The 20,683-nt window shown below is 40.6% G+C and overlaps 1 protein-coding gene across 1 annotated transcript in view; it reads left to right on the forward strand.

The window, feature by feature from the left end:
- Positions 1-20,683, forward strand: part of CNTN6 (contactin 6) — a 199,193-nt gene that overhangs the window by 111,182 nt on the left and 67,328 nt on the right. The window contains 2 exon segments of the mRNA XM_058167816.1: positions 2,141-2,270; positions 9,679-9,829. Coding sequence (XP_058023799.1) covers positions 2,141-2,270; positions 9,679-9,829 — 281 coding nt within the window.

A 20,683-nucleotide genomic window follows, 5' to 3' on the forward strand; every position in this document is an offset into this window, starting at 1 on the left:
CCTAAAATGAAATATATGAAGAACATACTTTTTAAATCTATACAAATTAATTCCCTTCGGTGATCCCAAGTTCTAGGATTATATGGCTATATGATTTAACGCTCACCATCTTTTCCTGGAGCTTAAAGTTTAATGATCAGTAACAGAATAATAAAATATTTATTGTAGATTTATTGTGCATCTACTTTTGATAGTTCAGATATCCTGAACTTGTTTTGTTCATTTGCCAATTGTTTTTAGTCCTGTGTGTATTTATTCACTAAACTTTTTTTTTAGCTCAAAAGAAAGATTGGGAGGTTGAATTTCACATGATATTAAATATTCTGATATGTAAATATGTGTGAGAGAAGGGGATTTATTCTAAGGATATTTTAAACTTGACGTTAGAATAAAGCACTGAGAAGATATTTAGTAAATAGCCTATTCTCTAACACTAAAAACTACTGAAGTGATGTTAATTAGTTTTTCTATAGTAGCCATGCAACCAGAGGGTGAATTCCCATCAAAATGATAAGCTAAGCAAAATTGGAATGGGTCAATTCTAAGGGGATAATTCTATAAAAGATATCCAGAGTGCCAACTAAATTATTTTTAAAAGGGCCTTGATGATACTATTATCTTTACAAAGGATAGGACAACTGAACGCAATTGACTTTGTTTAAAATAATTATACATTTACTTGTAAGGCATAGCCCCAGAATTAGGTACCATATAATGATCATTAAGAGAACTTGGATATGAAATCTAGACTTATTCACTAAATGGAAAAGGATGAGTGAACATGATTTATTTATCAAATTTTTACAGCTGGGCATCTCACAAGAAAATGATTCTGGGTTGCATATGACACAATTTAAAAATAATGAATATGTATAAAACAGTCATAATTAAATATAACAATAAAAGAAGCACACAAAATAGGAGACAATCATATTAACTGCCACAAGGGAGCCAACACAAAATCTTCCTGGTTCTCTAGGACAGGGATCTCCAATCTTGGCAACTTGAAGACTTGTGACTCCCAGCCAGCAAAGTCTAAGACCCGCAGGTGTGATTACATAGTCAGGTTTTAGGAATTTATGGAATACTGAAAGAGATGGATCAACTCTCACTTTCGGGAGAAAATTTGATAATGTGGGAATCACAACAGAGGGCCCACTTCTGGGAAATGTCAAATGCAATCTCCTGGCAGATGGGATCCACCATGTCCCTTCTCTGCAAGAGTTGATGGACAGATATAGTTGTAATTGGAGGTGGTCCCTCAGATAACTATGAAGGGTTTTACAGGTCAAAAACAATTCCAGGCAAAATGAGCAAGCAAGGCAGCTCATGGAGCAAAGGAGTAATGTTTAGGGGCACACATGAAGTTGGAAAATTTGAAATGCTTCCTTCCCATTCAAACAGAGACCACTTTTAACATGTATTTTATTCAGTCATTCAATCATTTATATGGCTGCCCATCTTACAGACAAACTGGGAAGCTAACCTGCCTTCCATTGAGGACCAGTATACTGCACAAGTCAAAAAGAGGCCTTTGAAAATATTTACACATCCCTCACATCCTGGACATAAACTGTTTCAACTCCTACCCTCAAAACAACGCTACAGAGCCCTGCACACCAGAACAACTAGACACAAGAACAGTTTCTTCCCAAACGCCATCCCTCTGCTAAATAAATAATTCCCTCAACACTGTCAAACTATTGACTAAATCCTCACTACTATTAATCTTCTCATCGTTCCCATCACCCATCTCTTTCCACTTATGACTGTATGAATGTAACTTTGTTACTTGTATCCTTATAATTTATATTGATATTGATTGTTTCCTGATTGCTTATTTGTACCCTATGACTATCATTAAGTGTTGCACCTTAGAATTCTTGATGAACGTATCTTTTCTTCTATGTACACTGAAAGCATATGCACCAAAGCAAATACCTTGTGTGTCCAATCACACTTAGCCAATAAAAATTCTATTCTATTCTATTCTATTCTATTCTATTCTATTCTATTCTATTCTATTCTATTCTATTCTATTCAAAAGTTATATCATAAAAGATCTGTCAACAACAATGTGGGCATTGGGCTTATTTGCTTATGTACTTTCTTATTTGTATGGCTTTTTTTATTTTTTTAGGAAAGAATTCAAATTGAAAATGGCACTCTTACTATAAGTATGCTGAACATGTTGGATTCTGGTCTCTATCAGTGTGTTGCAGAAAACAAATATGATTCCATTTATTCCAATACTGAGCTAAGAGTCATGGGTAAGTTTACGGCTGAAAAAGATAAATAGGCCAATAGAGATTTAAACAAGTAACATTTCTTAAAAGTTGATTAGAAAGACAATCTTAAAGAAGAAAATGCATGCATGTCATAAGGAAAAAAGAAGGTATTATCAGGGGTGAAATGCTCCCGATTCGGACCGGCTCGCCCGATCCAGTAGCGATGGCAGCGAGTGGTTCGGAGAACTGTATAAAAGGAGGTTTTCCCCAGCCTGTTGCTGGGTTCACCCTATATTAAAGAGCTGTTGTCACTACCCTGGTCTCCAGCCTCGTTACTTCCAGAACTTAACATTGGCGGCGAAGGTGGGATCTCGAGGCTAAGGAGAAATGGGGAACGTATATGACCCGTTTGAAAGCTTTCTAAAGCCAACGAACTGCAAGGAGTTCAGATAACCGAAAAGGGCTTATTTCCTAAGCCACTGTGGTCGGAGGTCATCGACATCGCGGAAGCCCTGGCAGAGCCAACGCCGTCCAAATCGTGCGGCGGTTTGAATTCGGAGGCGAAGGCAGATGGAGGCGAATCCATCGGTGACTACATGGCCGCCCTAAGAAGCGTCCAAGGACTGCGGATACCGTGACCTGGGCGAGGTGCTCCTCGAGCAACTCATCCGAGGTCAAAGACATCCGTTTGCGGCGGCTGCTAGCAAAGAGCAACCTAGCACTGCCAACGCTCTGGGCGAAGCCAGAGCACATGAAATGTCTTCAAGCAAACAACCATGAGAGATCCCAAACAACTCTCCAGTTAAAGTTTTCAATTAATTATTATGTATTCATGTTTGTACCTTTAAATATTTGAGCGGAAATCAGCACGTTGCTGATTGGTGAAACCTCAACAGAACTGTATAAAAGGAGAGGTTTTCCCCAGCCTGTTGCTGGGTTCACCCTATATTAAAGAGCTGTTGTCACTACCCTGGTCTCCAGCCTCGTTACTTCCAGAACTTAACATTGGCGGCGAGGTGGGATCTCGAGGCTAAGGAGAACCAGAACCGAGCTGAAGCACGATGGGCCGAACCCAGCAAACCCAGGGCAGAAAAGCGGAGATGGCCAGTTACACTCCGCCCGCACCGTTGACCCGGCTAAGAGAAATGGGGAACGTATATGACCCGTTTGAAAGCTTTCTAAAGCCAACGAACTGCAAGGAGTTCAGATAACCGAAAAGGGCTTATTTCTTAAGCCACTGCGGTCCGGAGGTCATCGATATCGCGGAAGCCCTGGCAGAGCCAACACCGTTGCAGTCGGTGTCGTGGCCAACTCTGCAGACTTTGCTAAAAACCATTTCGCACCAACGCCGTCCAAATCGTGCGGCGGTTTGAATTCGGAGGCGAAGGCAGATGGAGGCGAATCCGCCGGTGACTACATGGCCGCCCTAAGAAGCGTCCAAGGACTGCGGATACCGAGACCTGGGCGAGGTGCTCCTCGAGCAACTCATCCGAGGTCAAAGACATCCGTTTGCGGCGGCTGCTAGCAAAGAGCAACCTAACGCTGGCCACGCTCTGGGCGAAGCCAGAGCACATGAAATGTCCACCCAAGCGGCAGAGACACTGCAGAAGCCGGTCCCACAAAAGGCGGCGCGAAGGCAACTCCGGTGCACCAGGAGGAGGTTCAGACCGAATCCGGCGGTGAAGATGAGGAAGGGTCTGCCGCACCGAGAAACGCGACAAAGGGGACCGAGGCGAATCACGGAAGCTGCGGGGTCAACACCAGCGCCAACGCTGCAAGTTTAAAGACGCGACATGTCGGCGGTGTGGGAAGAAAGGGCACCTAGCTCAAGTTTGTCGGCGGCCCAACCTTCCGCCGAAAATTCAAATCGGCCAATCAGGCGCGGAATCGGCAAGGCGACCGCGATTGGCTCAAACAAAAAGGCGCGGATTCCAACCAAACAACTGTGGTCATAGGCGCGCCTCAACCAAAGTGGAGAAGAAGATCTTCACCAAGCCAAAAATAGAGAGTACGGTGCCGGCTTGAAGTAGACACGGGATCAGCGATCACCATCATGTCCTGGGACACTTTGGCGAAGTCGCTGCCGTCCGTCGCGGCGCCACCTGCAAGCACAACGGCTACGAGTCCACGACTACCAGGGAATCGCATCCCTGTTCGAGGACCACCTCCGTCCGAGTCGAGTACGGTCCACATAAAAGACCCTGCCCATCACGATCGTCGAAGGAACTCTGCCCAGTCTGTTGGGACTAGACTGGTTTCGTGCCCTGGGCATGGGAGTGACTGGCATCTACAGAAGTGACTGTAACCTGAAAGACATTCTCTTTAACGAGTTCAAGATGTCTTCAAGGACTGCCTGGGCAAGTACAAGGGACCCCTATTTCCTTCAACTTAGACCCCAGGTAGCCCCATTAGGCTTAAGGCGAGGAGAGTCCTTTGCCCTAAAACCAAAAATCGATAAGGAGCTGGATAAGCTCATAAATCAGGGATTTTGGTGCCAGTCGATCACGCAAAGTGGAGAAGAAGATCTTCACCAAGCCAAAAATAGAGGGAGTACGGTGCCGGCTTGAAGTAGACACGGGATCAGCGATCACCATCATGTCCTGGGACACTTTGGCGAAGTCGCTGCCGTCCGTCGCGGCGCCACCTGCAAGCACAACGGCTACGAGTCCACGACTACCAGGGAATCGCATCCCTGTTCGAGGACCACCTCCGTCCGAGTCGAGTACGGTCCACACAAGAAGACCCTGCCCATCACGATCGTCGAAGGAACTCTGCCCAGTCTGTTGGGACTAGACTGGTTTCGTGCCCTGGGCATGGGAGTGACTGGCATCTACAGAAGTGACTGTAACCTGAAAGACATTCTCTTTAACGAGTTCAAGATGTCTTCAAGGACTGCCTGGGCAAGTACAAGGGACCCCTATTTCCTTCAACTTAGACCCCAGGTAGCCCCATTAGGCTTAAGGCGAGGAGAGTCCTTTGCCCTAAAACCAAAAATCGATAAGGAGCTGGACAAGCTCATAAATCAGGGGATTTTGGTGCCAGTCGATCACGCAAAGTGGGAGACGCCAATCGTCACCCCCATAAAACCGGACGGGTCAATTAGAATTTGCGCTGACTACAAGGCGACGCTTAACAAAGCCTTACAGAAAAGCGCTTACCCGGTTCCCGTGGTGCAACACTTATTGCACTCTTTGGGGCAAGGGCAAGTCTTTGCAAAGTTAGACTTGGCCCAAGCCTACCAACAACTGCCAGTAGACGCCCGCACAGCCGAAGCCCAAACGATTGTGACGCACAGGGGGGCCTTCAAGTGCACCCGATTGCAATTTGGGGTCAGTGTGGCACCAGGGCTGTTCCAAAACCTGATGGAACGACTACTGCAGGGGCTCCCAGGGGTAGTTCCCTACTTCGATGATGTCCTAATTTCAGGGGAAAACATGGAGGAATTGGGGGAGCGGTTAAGAAAGGTCTTGAGCATTTTCCGGACAGCCGGACTAAAAGTCAAGACAAACAAATGCCAGATAGGGGTCGAATCCGTCGATTTCTTGGGCTACCGGATAGACAAGAAAGGAATTCACCCTACTGAGAGCAAGGTTAAGGCAATTAGGAAGGCTCCAGCGCCCAAAAACAAAGCAGAGCTGCAGGCATTCCTGGGATTGGTTAATTTTTACGCGGTCTTTTAAAGAACAAAGCAACCGTTGGAACCGCTGCATAGGCTCTTAGGAAAAATACTGTTTGGTCTTGGGAAAGTCAGAAAATAGGGCTTTTGAAGCAGTAAAGAACCTGCTCTCAAGTGATAGCCTGCTCATCCAATATCACGACTCATTACCCCTAGTGCTGGTTTGCGATGCCTCCCTTATGGGGTGGGGCTGTACTCAGCCATAGACTTCAAACGGCACAGAAGCCCCCATAGCGTTCTACTCTAGAACGATGTCCTCCCCAGAGAGGAACTACAGCCAATTAGACAAAGAAGCACTAGCCATTGTGTCAGGGGTCAAAAAATTCCACGAGTATGTCTTTGGGCGGAATTTTGAAATCGTGACTGACCACAGACCGCTACTAGGATACTGGCTGGCGACCGCCCAACGCCTGTGGCACTTTCGCCACGCTTGACCCGATGGACTATATTCTTAGCCGCTTATTCGTACAAGCTGCAGCATCGACCAGGAAAAGAAGTGGGGCATGCAGGCGCGTTAAGCGATGCCCCCTACCAGGGGCGACCGAAGACCCCACTCCGGGGACGCCCATCCTACTTATTGACTCGTTGGACTCTGGCCCAGTCACATCTAAGGAAGTGGCTCGGGCATCATACCGGGACATTGTGTTAAGGACTGTACTCGGTTGGGTACAGAGAGGGTGGCCGCTGCGCCGGGCGAGCAGTTCAAAGAATTTGTTAAAAACGAGATGAGCTCTCGGCTCAAGGGGTGCCTGTTATGGGGTGATCGTGTAATAATTCCTGATAAATTAAGGGAAAGGTATTGGACCTCCTCCACGAGGTCACCCAGGCATCGTAAGGATGAAGGGTTAGCTAGAAGCTATGTATGGTGGCCACTCATGGACGCAGAGATTGCTGAGAGGGTAGGGAAATGCCAGGCTTGCCAAGAGTCAGACCTCTACCCCCAACGGCCCCAGTCAGAGAATGGGAAAAGCCCCAAGGGCCTGGTCAAGAATCCACATTGATTTTGCTGGCCCTTTCACGGCCAAACATTCCTAGTGGTTGTGGATGCATTTTCTAAATGGTTGGAGATCATAATCATGAAATCCACTACAGCCGAAGCAGTAATCGCAACCCTGCGCCACCTATTCGCAACTCACGGGTTGCCGGACACTCTGGTGTCCGACAATGGGCCCCAATTCACGGCAGCCCAGTTCGAAGAATACCTGGCAGAGGAAGGCATCCGACATGCCCTCTCTGCGCCTTTCCACCCTGCGTCGAATGGCCTTGCAGAGCGTTCCGTCCGGAGCGCTAAGGAGGCATTGTCCAGGATCAAGCCAGGTGACTGGCAAACAAAAATAGACTTTTTCCTAGCCGTCCAGCACAGAACCCCAAGCACGGCCACCGGGAAAAGCCCAGCCGAATTGTTAATGGGACGGAAACTCCGGTGCCCACTTGACCGGTTGAACCCCCATTACACACCCGATGGTTACAAGGGCGAACTAGAGAAGACAAGGGAAATGAGCATAGGCGACCGGGTGTGGGCCCGAAACTATGGGGACGGCCCTAGTTGGTTCGCAGGACAAATAATAAAGATAACCGGCCCAAAATCGTACGTGGTAGAGCTACCCGACAACCGAGTGTGGAGGCGCCACATAGATCAGTTAAGGAAACGAATAACTGACCAAATCGAACCAAATGAAACAGATCATGACCAATACCAATTTGAATCCACAGCTGACAATGACCCGGGGGAGGCGCAAGACTTAGCTGAGGTCCCAGAGTTCCAGCGACGCCATCAGGTTCCCGAGGGAAGCAGCAGGGAAAGTTCCAAAATTAATCCAAGGCCGGATGGCCAAGAAAAAGAGTCGGCCAATACTCGGGAGCCCGTTGGCCGAGAGAAAGACCGGGAAGGAAAAACCACCCCCTCCGACCAGCTCAAAACACCACCCAAAACTGAACCGCGCAGGTCAGAAAGAACTAGGAGACGCCCAGGTTATTTGCGTGACTACGTCGAAAAATAACATGTAAATAAATATGTAAATAGTGGCAAAGTGTTTTCTGGGAGGGGAGGAGTGTTATGTATTCATGTTTGTACCTTTAAATATTTGAGCGGGAAATCAGCACGTTGCTGATTGGTCGAAGCCTCCAGCAGAACTGTATAAAAGGAGAGGTTTTTCCCCCAGCCTGTTGCTGGGTTCACCCTATATTAAAGAGCTGTTGTCACTACCCTGGTCTCCAGCCTCGTTACTTCCAGAATCTAACAGTTGGAGACCCCTGTTTTAGAGCACATACGCTTTGGGGATCCAGGACTATATCTTAACTACATATTTTGTAAGGAAAACATACCCTATAAGCTGTAAACTAGAGAATATTATATTAATCCAAATTATTGATTTAGTGCTCTCTTTTTTTTTACTTCAAGTTTTTTATTTTTTACAGACATATTAATGCGTGAACAGTGTGGCACCCGAGCATCATACATTTTGATACAAATAAAATAGTATTAATCATATTTGTTTCATTTAACAAGCTTATATAATTCTAGTAATAATATACATATTTTTATTAAATTATAATCTTTCATTATTTAGTTATTCAATATTTTCATGTGTCATTTTTATGCCAATCACCCTGTTCTAAGTGTCATAACTTTTAATACAAATAGAGTATTATTAATCATATTTATTACACTTAACAAGCTTATATAATTCTAATAATAATATAAATATGTTAAATTAAAATCTTCCATTATTTGTTTGTTCAATTTATAATCCTTCATTATTTAATTATTCAATATTTCATATATGTTATTTTTATGTCAGTCACCATATTCAAATCATTGATTTAGTGCTCATAATATGGATCTTTTCATATATTTTATAAGTTCCTTTTATGCAATCATGGAGAGCCGCTAAAGGCCACCCCCAACACTTTTGATGGGATCATATACGACTTGGAGCTTCAGGTTTGGTTTAATAATAATAATAATAATAATAATAATAATAATAACAACAACAACAACAACAACAACAACGAGTTGGAAGGGACCTTGGAGGCCTTCTAGTCCAACCCCCTGCCCAGACAGAAAACCCTACACCATCTCAGACAGATGGTTATCCAACATTTTCTTTAAAATTTCCAGTGTTGGAGCATTCACAACTTCTACAGGCAAGTCGTTCCACTTATTAATTGTTCTAACTGTCAGGAAACTTCTCCTTAGTTCCAAGTTCCTTCTTTCCTTGATCAGTTTCTACCCATTGCTTCTTGTTCTACCCTCAGGTGCTTTGGAGAACAGCCTGACTCTCTTTTCTTCATGGCAACCCCTGAGATATTGGAACACTGCTATCATGTCTCCCTAGTCCTTCTTTTTATTAAACTAGACATACCCAGTTCCAGCAACTGTTCTTCATATGTTTTAGCCTCCAGTCCCCTAATCATCTTTGTTGCTCTTCTCCGCACTCTTTCTAGAGTCTCAGCATCTTTTTTACATCGTGGCGACCAAAACTGAATGCAGTATTCCAAGTGTGGCCTTACCAAGGCATTATAAAGTGGCACTAACACTTGTTTGTTTATGTTTGTTTATGTTTATGTTTATTCAATTTCTATACCGCCCTTCTCCCAAAGGACTCAGGGCGGTTTACAGCCAACTAAGAACAACAAATACAAAAATTAAAAACAGATTTAAAAGATTAAAGACTTCATGTGATCTTGATTCTATCCCTCTGTTTATGCAGCCCAGAGCCCAAAGTTGTTTTAATTGATTGATTGATTGATTGAGTGAATATTTATTTATAGCTTCAGCTCCTGATTTTTTTAAATATCCCATGAAAAAAACATCAGTCGTCCATGTGAGAGGTGAAGTAACTATTGGATGCAAACCCAGTGCCTCTCCCAAGGCTGTTATTAATTGGGAAAAAGGCACTGAACCTCTACAGCAAGGTAAAAGGTATGCCTATATATAGGTATGACTCTATATTTTACTTTTTATGTGAATAGCATTGCAACCCTTACGGGTCAAATCTTAACAGGACCCAAATATAAAGAGATTGTTCCAGATGTGATATTTGTCTTTAAACAGAGAATCTACTGCACATATATGATCATAAATTGCTTTTTACGTTCTGCTGAATTTCAAATGTAGGGCCATCGTTGTTTATAACCAAACCATCCTGAATGGGTCATAGAACTCATTTGGCAACTGTGGGCAACTACAAAAAGGGTTTTTTGGAAAGTCCAAAACAGGCCTCATAGCATCATAATGGATCAAATACGGGGTTGGGATCCTACCGGTTGAACAACCGGTTCGCTGAGTGCATGTGTGCGGTTTCCATAAAATTGAACTTCTGTGTTGCAAACAAGGAAAGGAGCAAGGAAAAACAGCTGAGAAGGGTCAATTCAATCTGCCGCCCCGATCAGCTGGGCTTCAGAAGCAGAAATAAAGGTCAGTATAGCCCAGAGGCAGGCAGGCAGGCCCACTTTCACAGCAACAGAGAACCAGTTCGTTCTTGGCAGGAAGTGGGAACTACTGCTTTGGGAGAACCAGTCCAGTGGTGGGATTCAGCCAGTTCGCACCACTTCGGGAGAACCGGTTGTTAACTTTCTGAGCACTTTGGTGAACTGGTTGTTGGAAGAAATCATTAGGGCAGAGAACTGGTTGTTAAATTATTTGAATCCCACCACTGAACCAGTCTGAACTGGTAGAATCCTACCCCTGATCAAATATGCTCAGGGGCTTAATAAAATAGTATCATGCTCTTTACATCAGTCTATGTTTCTCTAGCCTGTTCCTCTAAACCAGGGGTCGGCAACCTTAAACACTCAAAGAGCCACAAAGGTCCTAACCCCCATTCAATTCTGAAACCAATCAGAAGTCTAGTTCCCCCACCATAGAAACTCCTAGTGTTGTTCCCTTTTTCCTCTGCTGACCAGAAGTCCAGCTCCCCCGCCCCCAGAGTCCCCTCCTAGCATGGTGTCCTTTTTCCTCTACCTGCCTTAACTGAAAGCCCTATCAATTGTGGAGCGAAACAGCAACAGGGAGCTGCAGCAGAGGGATGAAAGAGCCACATGTGGCTCCAGAGCTGCAGGTTGCTGACCCCTGCCCTAAGCAAAGGAGAGCTTTATCTGTTGTTTATCTGCCTGTTCTGTACTTGGGAAAATTTCACTTTGTTCTCTACAAGCCACTTTACTGGTTCATTCACCAAGGCTATCAGGGTGACAGATATTCTGAAGGTATTTATGACTAATCCAAGATTATGGATCTAAATTAAATCCAGTGGAATTTAAATCAATAGAAATAAAATGTGCCTCTAATTGCAGCCTTTAACTAATTCGCCAGTAGTACCCATTTGCTTCACACTCCCTAGGAACAAATGCTAATTCCACACTTGCTTCATAATGGTATAATTATTACATTCGATTACTTCACTTCTGTGAGAGCTGTAAAACAGAAGAATGAGGAGAGGGCCCATGAATAATTTGAGTGCAGTAGTCCCAAATAAGGAAGAATAAATGTTAAGTGCAGGGCTAGGACAGGGAATAGATGTTTAACTGACACATATTGTTCCTGTTTAAAGCATTTGCATGAAGCAAAGTGTTTTGCTGTTTTTGTTGTCATTTTGTTTTGTTTTGTTTTGATTTGGTTTGGATTTTTTGCCAACCTTGGGTATTAGGCATGCTATTTTGAGGAGACAAGAAGATGATGCCAATCACTGCTATATCTTGAGCTGCAAAGTATTTGATCCTGTCCTGGTGGAAATAGGGGATGGATACTTTAAATTTAAAATAAACATTCAGCTTGGGTTCTTTAAGAAATACTCATCTCATTTATTAACCTGATTAACAGGCCCACCCAGCTGGGATTTGGAAAAAATGAAAAAGGTGAGAGAATAAACAAATACAGTTGCATAACAACAAATGATTAATTGGCCTTGGAGAAAATGAAACCTGAATGTAAAATGTATTGATGTAAAACTCATGAGAAAACAGAGCTGAATTTTGAGTTCTCTGTGGATGGTGCTATCCAGTACTTGTTTTTGCCATTGTACTTTACATTGTTTCCGTACAAAATCTGAAGATGAAATATTGATGACTGTCAAGTCAAACTGGCAAATGTGATCAAAATAACAGAAAGGCTTAGTATATTTTAGTAGACTTTATAAACTAAAAGCTGTTTATAGAACTAAAGGCTGTTGAATACATGATAAACATTTAATGTCCTCATTTCCATTTTGTTGGCTTTTTCCATTTTTTAGAATTTTGGCTTGGAAACTGGGATTTTTAAAAAAGTAAAATTGTTTTTTTTAAATTCATTTTTAAACACACTGACATAAAATAAAAATGAACAATTTGCCACATGCAAAAATAAAAATAAAAATACAAGTAAACACATCTAAGAATCTGTAATTACAACTATATTCCAAGTTTGCCTAACTGTAAGTCATTAAAAGGGGAAAACTACAGTTACAGTGTTCACCAAGAATTTTCTCCAAAGGGAGAGATAAAGTGCCATTTTCTGATTACTAGAAAGTATAGTTCCTCAAGAAATGCCAAACCACATATCTATTAATTCCGATATACTACTTGTAGAACTATAGTATTTTTTCATATTCTAGGGATTATTCTTTTTGCTGTTGTTAGAGCATGTTCCACATCACTTTCTTCCATTGTACATTATGCTTTTTGTTTTGAGATAGGTGGAGAAATATGGCTGAATATAAAACTGGATTTTCTATAGTGCTATTTTTTTCTGCATTAATTAGTGCTTTAAAACACATTGCACCCATTTTAAAATCCATACATACATTTTTGAACTGATGTTTTCAAAATGTTAAGTTAGATTTACTTTATTATGAAAACATTCTTTCTAACACTGACATTTCTTTTTTCACTCTTTCTCTTTTGATTCTTTTAGTCTAGTAGCACATATAGTTGTAGCAGCTCCTATAGCTAGACCTTCTTACTCTACTCTCAGCAGAATTTTTTTTCCCCAAGTCTAGATTTTTGAAGAATCGATTGATTTTAGGCTTAGGATCATGGCCATTTGTGTTACAATAAGAAGATTCAGGGATGAGACACAATTAATCCAAATCTTTTGTTGATGTCATGCTGATATTAACTAATGTAACTTACTAGTGGACCAATGGGATTGATTTTTCATCTAACTTTAATTAATCTCTGCAGCTGTATTTCTAATTAAAGACTAAAATGGCAGAAATCAAAGCCATAGATTTCCCTTCCTGCTTCAAGTCATCATATATATATATATATATATATATATATATATATATGCATATATATACATATATATATATATATATATATATATATATATATATATGCATATATATACATATATATATGCATATATATATATGCATATATATATATATATATGCATATAAATGCATATATATGCATATATATATATATTTGTTTTCACCTTCACGAAGCTGAAGCCTGAAGATGACGAATGAGACTTCGTCGAAACGTTGCCAAGACATTTCCAATTTTACACGGGAGAAAACCCGAACAACCAAAGACCTATATACATATATGCTTATATTTCCTTGTTTCTCCTCATATATATGTTTATATATTATATAATCTTTTTGTGTGATGCTTGTTTAATTTATTTAATTTATTTAATTTAATTTATTTAATTTATGACAAAATTAAATAAATAAAAGTAAATAAATAAATATTGCATCATGCACTGAGATATATGCAAAATTTTAGACTATTCAGCAGAATCATTTTCTGTTTCCAACTGTTTCTCTGGCCAGATGAAAATTAACACTATGTTGTACTATTAGGCACTACACTGTAGTTCTATACTTCTCAAGATTGTAAATGCAATTTAAAATTGTGGTTTACCCAGTAGCAAAATAGCAATTTTAGGTACAAATTAATGTAAACAACACAATGTGAATTAATGATTGGAACTATTGTTCCAAATTACTATTTATTGGTTAGCTTTGTATCCCATCTTTCTTTCAGGAGCTCAGGATGACATATAAAGCACAACTCCGGGAAGCACCCAAATTTTTTTCTCTCAGGTACTTTGGAGAATAAGTCAATCCCCTCTTCTCTGTGACAGCCCCTCAAGTACTTGAAGACAGTCGTCATGATCCCTCTAATCCTTCTCTTCAAGAAGCTAAACTTGCTTCATCACGGCAGTGTCACATGATGTATCGGGACTTTTTTCCCCTTTGTTAAACTGGGTGTGGGTGTGGCTGGCATGTGACACTCCCGGCCCGCAGGCCTAGACATGCCTAGCTCTCTCAACCATTCATTGTATGATTTAGCCACCAGTTCCTTTATCAACTTTGATACTGAAACACTTTCTAGGGTCTCAGCATTTTTTGTATTGTGATGACCAGATCTGTGTACAGTATTAGAAGTGTGGCCTCACTAGTGCATTATAAAGCAGCATTATCACTTTTTGTGATATTGAAATGTCAAAAACTGCATTGGTATTTTGGCTGTTGCAGAACATTGCTGGCTCATACTCCAGTGGTGGTCCACTAGGACATCTAGATCTCTCTCACAGTTACTACCATTGAGCCAGGTACTACCTATTTTGTATCTATGCATTTGGGTTTTCCTGTCTAAATGCAGTACCTTACTTTTTTCATCACTGAAATGAATCTTGTTGGATAGCGTCCAATACTCAAGTCTGTCAAGATTCTTCTGAATCTTCAATGTGAACTAGATAACTAGAATTTTACAGAGTAGTCCAAGAGTAATTTCTTTGTAATTTCTTACCAAACTTCTATGTCAAGGTTCCAATTACTGAACCCAAGCAAATCAGAACTCTGAGACTGGAATCTTCCTCAAAAGACTTCTGTGTTGGGTACATCATATCGGCACAGACAAATGTAAAACTAACTCTAAATCTTTCCCACAGCTTCAGTATAATTAAAATAAGAAATAACTCCATCCCCCAATTGCCACAGTTCACATTGGCCAATTAGGTTAATTGGCAGGCTCTTCAGACACTCCTTCCCGATTTTATTCATCACCTATGGAAGTGACCTTGGTTCTCACGAGAAAGCTCTGTGTTGTGTCTAGCAACACATTCCATTCTGCTTCCCCCCTCCCCATACTGTGTGGCAACTGAGGAACAGGAAAATGGCCCCTGCCAGGTTCACTTTGAAGTTGACATTCTTTTTTATATACTCCCAGCACTTCTTACATATAAAGTTGCTGCATTACAGATAATAACATTCTTGATCCAATAAGAGAGTTTTCTATTTATTTTTCTTCTGTTATATATTCTGTTATACATCAGGAGCAGGAGTTCCCAACCCCTGGGCCCAACTACCATGCCATGAGCTATATAAAACCAGACTGCCTGAAGCAGTGGGCAAGCGCCTGCACACATCGCCCCTTGTGCAAGCAGTGGGCAACCACATGCACATGTGCACCATTTGCATCGCCCCTTGTGCAAGCAGTGGGCAACCACGTGCACATGTGCACATTTGCCCACCACTCACACAAATGGAGCTGCACACAGGTGCACCTTTGCCTGCCGCTTGTGCAGATTCATCCTCTCCTCCTCCCTGCCAGTCCATAAAGCTGGAAAGGTTGTGGAACTCTGTACTATAGGACAGATATAGGCATTAACAAAAAGTAAAGCTGGATTAGGAGTAATTTATCATAGGCAGAAGGTCATAAACATTCATTTAAATTATGTGTAAAGCATTTAATTACTACATTAATTACTGCATTAAATTTAGGCTCATAAGAGACTACTTTAATTCATTATCTATTCTAGGCACCGACAACTAATAGTAGAATTACATATGATAAAAACATTATGCTTATCTGCAATTTTTCCAGATATCTGAAAGTAGTTACACTTCTTCTCATGAACAACAAAACATACAAGTCATCTCAAATACATCTCAAAGTATATAGAACAACACTGAATATGAAAGTAATTTCCCTGTGATAAAATTTAAGTGCATATTATTTACCATAGTACAAGATGGTACTCATGTTTTCAAATTGATCATGGTTTTGATCAATTGATCCAAGGTATTCTTGAAGCAATCTACCTATCATCTTATCAAAGATGTTGCCTCAAAATGCAATATATGTATATATTCATTGGAGAGCCAGAAGAGAACAGATCATGCTAGATGTCTTTCTGCTTTACTACTCAACAGAATATTATTATATGTTTAAATTCAAAGATGATTCTAGTAGAATGTAGGTGGTATTAAATCAAATAAACCTGGGATTAGTTTCAATTATGCAGCTCTAGAATAACATACATAGGCTTAGATGCTGTTTTTTCCCCTCCATTGCTCAACTGGACTTCTGATAGTAGATCAAATGGAAGCTGATCAACTGACTGTGGAAATAATGTAAGGAAATTAAAACTTCTGTGTGATTTGGTTGTTAATTGCTGTTTTGTAAGAAGTCTTAAATAGGCATGAGTAGATGGACTGAGATAAAATGAAAGCATTGTAGCTGGGTAAATAGAGAAAATGATGACTAACAGATTTACATATAGGGTGCATTCAGAAAATATTCAGACACCTCCTCGCCCTTCTTTTTTGTCAATTTTGTTATGCTGCAGCCTGATTCTATGGCTGTTGAAATTCATTTTTTTCCTCATTAATTTACACTCCCTACCCTGTAATGACAAAGTGAAAACAAAATTTTAGAAATCTGTCAATTTATTAAAAAGAAAAAAACCCCTGAAATATCACATTGACATAAGTATTCAGACCCTTAACTCAGTACTTTGGTGAAGCACCTTTGGCAGCAATTACAGCCTTGAGTCTTTTGGGGTACGATGCAACAAGTTTTGTATACCTAGATTGAGGGATTTTTTTGCCATTCTACCTTGCAAATCCTCTCAAGCTCAATCAAGTTGGATGGTGATCATTGGTGGACAGCTATCTGCACCAAGACAAATTCCTTGTGTGTCCAATCACACTTGGCCAATAAAAATTCTATTCTATTCTATTCTATTCTATTCTATTCTATTCTATTCTATTCTATTCTATTCTATTCTAGATCACTCCAGAGTTGTTCAGTAGAGTTCAAATTGGGGCTCTGGCTCTAGGCCATCCACAGATCCTGGGTTGTCTTGCCACTCCTGGGCTGTCTTGGATGTGTGCTTAGGATCATTGTCATGTTGAAAAGCAAACCTTCAGCCCAGTCTGAGGTCCCAAGTGCAGTGGAACAAGTTTCATTGAGGGAATAGGATAGGGTAGGATAGTTAGGATAGGATCCTGGAGTCCTAATGGATGATCACTTGAATATGAGCCAGCAGTGTGCAGCAGCAGCCAAAAAGGCTAATACAATTCTGGGTTGTATAAACAGAAACATAGAAGTATTATGTGAAGTATTAGTGCTGCATTACAAAATCCTAGTAAGACCACACCTGGAATATTGCAACCAATTTTTGTCACCGTACTACAAAAAAGATGTTGAGACTTTATCACTATATCAATGTCCCTGTTCCATTCAGCTTTCCCCCAACCCTGATCAGTCTCCCAGTCCCTGTTGCTGAAAAAAGACTCCAACAGCATGATGCTGCCACCACCGTACTTCACTGTTGGGATGATATTGAGCAGGTGATGAGTGGTGCCTGGTTTCCTCCAGATGTAACATTTAGAATTGAGGCCAAACAGTTCAATCTTGGTTTCATCAGGCCAGAGAATCTTGTTCCTTACGGTCTGAGAGTCTTTCAGGTGCTTTTTTGCAAACTCCAAGTGGACTTTCATGTGTTTTGCACTGCTTTTGTCTAGCCATTCTGCCATAAAGCCCAGATTGGTAGAGGGTTGCAGTGATGGCTATTCTTCTGGAACTCTCCTATCTCCTCATAGAATCTCTGGAGCTCAGTCAGAGTGACCATCGGGTTTTTTGTCATCTCTCTTATTAAACCCTTATCCCTCGATTGTTCAGTTTGATTGGGTGACCAGCTCTTGGAAGAATCCTGGTTGTGCAAAACTTCTTCCATTTGAGAATTATAGAGGCCACTGTGCTCTTAGGAACATTCAATGAAGCAGAAATTTTATTGCAAGATCTGTACCTTGTAATAATCTTCTCTCTGAGCTCTTGAGGCAGTTCCTTTGACTTCATGGCTTTTGCTCTGCTACAGTATGCATTGTCAGCTGTGAGACCTTCTATAGAGAGGTATGTACCTTTCCAAATCATGTTCAATCAATTTAATTCACCACAGGTTGACATCAATCAAGTTGTAGAAACATGTCAGCAATGATCAAGAGCAATTATCAAAAGCACAAAAGATATAGACACACAATTATAACAATATTTCTATCATATGCCATTGCATACATGCACGCACACACGCACACACACATATACATATCTGTATATGTATGTTTGTGTGCATGCATGCAATGGCATATGATAGAAATATTCTTACAATTGTGTGTCTATATTTTCTGTGCTTTTAAATCCTTTGCTTTGTTGCTTATTGAAGGCATTCTATACTTTGCAGGGCCATGACTCTATCAAATGATAAATGAATTTATGTTCTATCACTTCATAATTAAAACAAAATGTAATTAGGATTGAGCAACAGTGCAGACCTTACTTAATACATTCCTTGTTCAGGGACCATCCAAAATTACCACAATGCTGAAAAAAAAATAACTATCTTCTATAGAAATCTTTCGGGGACCACAGCTGATCAAATGTAAAATCAATCCACATTTGTCATTTTTAAATATATATATATATATTGATTGATGGCACTACAGATGTTCAGACTGAATACAGGCTGACAAAAAAGGAACCTACTGATTCAGCAGTGGGAAGAAAGTAAGAGGCAGAAGAAGAAAAAATGCCAGCATACTAAGCAAATCCCAGGGCATTTGCCTTTTTCTTTTTTTACCTTGATACCTGATCACCTCAAACACTGAGTACAGGTGTGAGAATTCTCTTGTGTTTGACAGTTGGTTAAACACCAACTTGGTTGCCTTATACATTGTAAGCCGCCCTGAGTCTTCGGAGAAGGGCGGGGTATAAATGTAAACAAAAAACAAAAACAAAGTCAGTGATAATTAACTCCCAATCAGCATCTTTGGCTCTTCTGAAATCGTAGCTTGATTTTGCACTTTGCAGATGTCTTTGCAGTTCTATACAATGCATAATTGTACAGCTTATTTCTTTTTCTTTATTTTGTTTGTGTGTTTTTTGCCACAGGAAAGTATGACCTGGATTTTTTTTTATCTTTTAATCACTAGAACTTATTTTCAACTGTTAAAAATTGTGTATAAGAACACAGCACAGCAGCTGGCCCTTACATAAATTAATTTTTCAAAAAGGAATATTTTTTTTAAACTTGGAATGACACAATGTTGTTGTTTTTCTAGCACAAAATATGTTTTTTTCCCCCCCAAAGAATCTATGTAGGTCTTTCCACATATCCTTAGTGAAGCATGCAAACCAACACCTGCATTTTCTGCATCAGATCTTTCTCCTTCTGTCCTGGCCACTTTTTACAAGGCACAATTGAGAGAGTTTTAACAAACAGCATCACTGTTTGGTTTGGTGGCTGCAGTGTCTCAGAGAGAAAGTCCATTCAGAGAGTGATGAGGGCAGCCAAGAGGATTGCAACTATTTCAACAATACAAGATTATTATTAATTATTAATTATTATTATTAATTATTATTAATTATTATTAATTATTATTATTTATTGTATTACAATACAATACACGAGCAAACAATAGATTTAAGCTTAATGTTAAACGCTCCAATCTTGATTGCAGAATATATGACTTCAGTAACAGAGTTGTTAATGCTTGGAATACACTACCTGACTCTGTGGTCTCTTCCCAAAATCCCCAAAGCTTCAACCAAAAACTGTCTACTATTGACCTCACCCCATTCCTAAGAGGTCTGTAAGGGGCATGCATAAGAGCACCAGCGTGCCTACTGTTCCTGTCCTATTGTTTCCTTTCGTTAAGATTATAAGAAGCTCACTTCCCATTATTCAAAATACTGCTTATAAGCGCTATGTGCTTAGAGCTTAAAGCATTGTTTGAGACCCCACACACCCACTTTATGGTCTGTTTCTATTGCTCCCCTCTGGAAGGCAGTTTCAAAGTATTTCTAACAGGACTACCAGATTCTGTAACAGCTTTGTTCCCTATACCATCCATCTGGTAAACACGCAAGATTCGTTTTCGTAGCCATATACATTTATACATCCGAAGTAGACTGTGTTGTTTCTCTGTGTCATATAATATATGTGGGAATGTGAGTATATGCATTATTCATTCATTCATTCATGTTTATGTTGGAGATGGTGACCCTTTGAGAACTGTATGCAACAAAATTTCACTTTATGCCGATTAGTGTATATTTAAAGTGACAATAAAGTTAGTCTAAGTCTAGAAGAGGTCCTCCATCTCTTCTCCTTCTATCTCTTAATCTTGAGATGTATTTGCAGGAACAGATCTACAGGAGATTTTAATTGAAGGACTATTACCATATTTATTTTCTGATTTGGGGATTAGCTCTTTCTCACTCACTCATTTGGGGGAGAAAAGCTCAAATGAGACATTAAAATATATCAACAGTGGGTAACAGGTCACAAGAACTTCCACTTTTAAGAGCTGGAAAAAGATTAGCTTAGACAAGTATTAATGAAGATGAAAACATTTGGAAATAATTATCTCCTTTTTTACAACTCCCAAAGGACAAAATGTAGTTTCTTGTAATATTAGCTGCATGGCCTGAGGTAAGAAATCATGGGAGTTTCAATCTTGCAGTCTGGAGGAATGTACATTTTCCTCCCTTTGCTGTACTG

The sequence above is a fragment of the Ahaetulla prasina genome, chromosome 2, assembly GCF_028640845.1.
Source record: "Ahaetulla prasina isolate Xishuangbanna chromosome 2, ASM2864084v1, whole genome shotgun sequence".
Classification (NCBI taxonomy): Eukaryota; Metazoa; Chordata; class Lepidosauria; order Squamata; family Colubridae; genus Ahaetulla; species Ahaetulla prasina.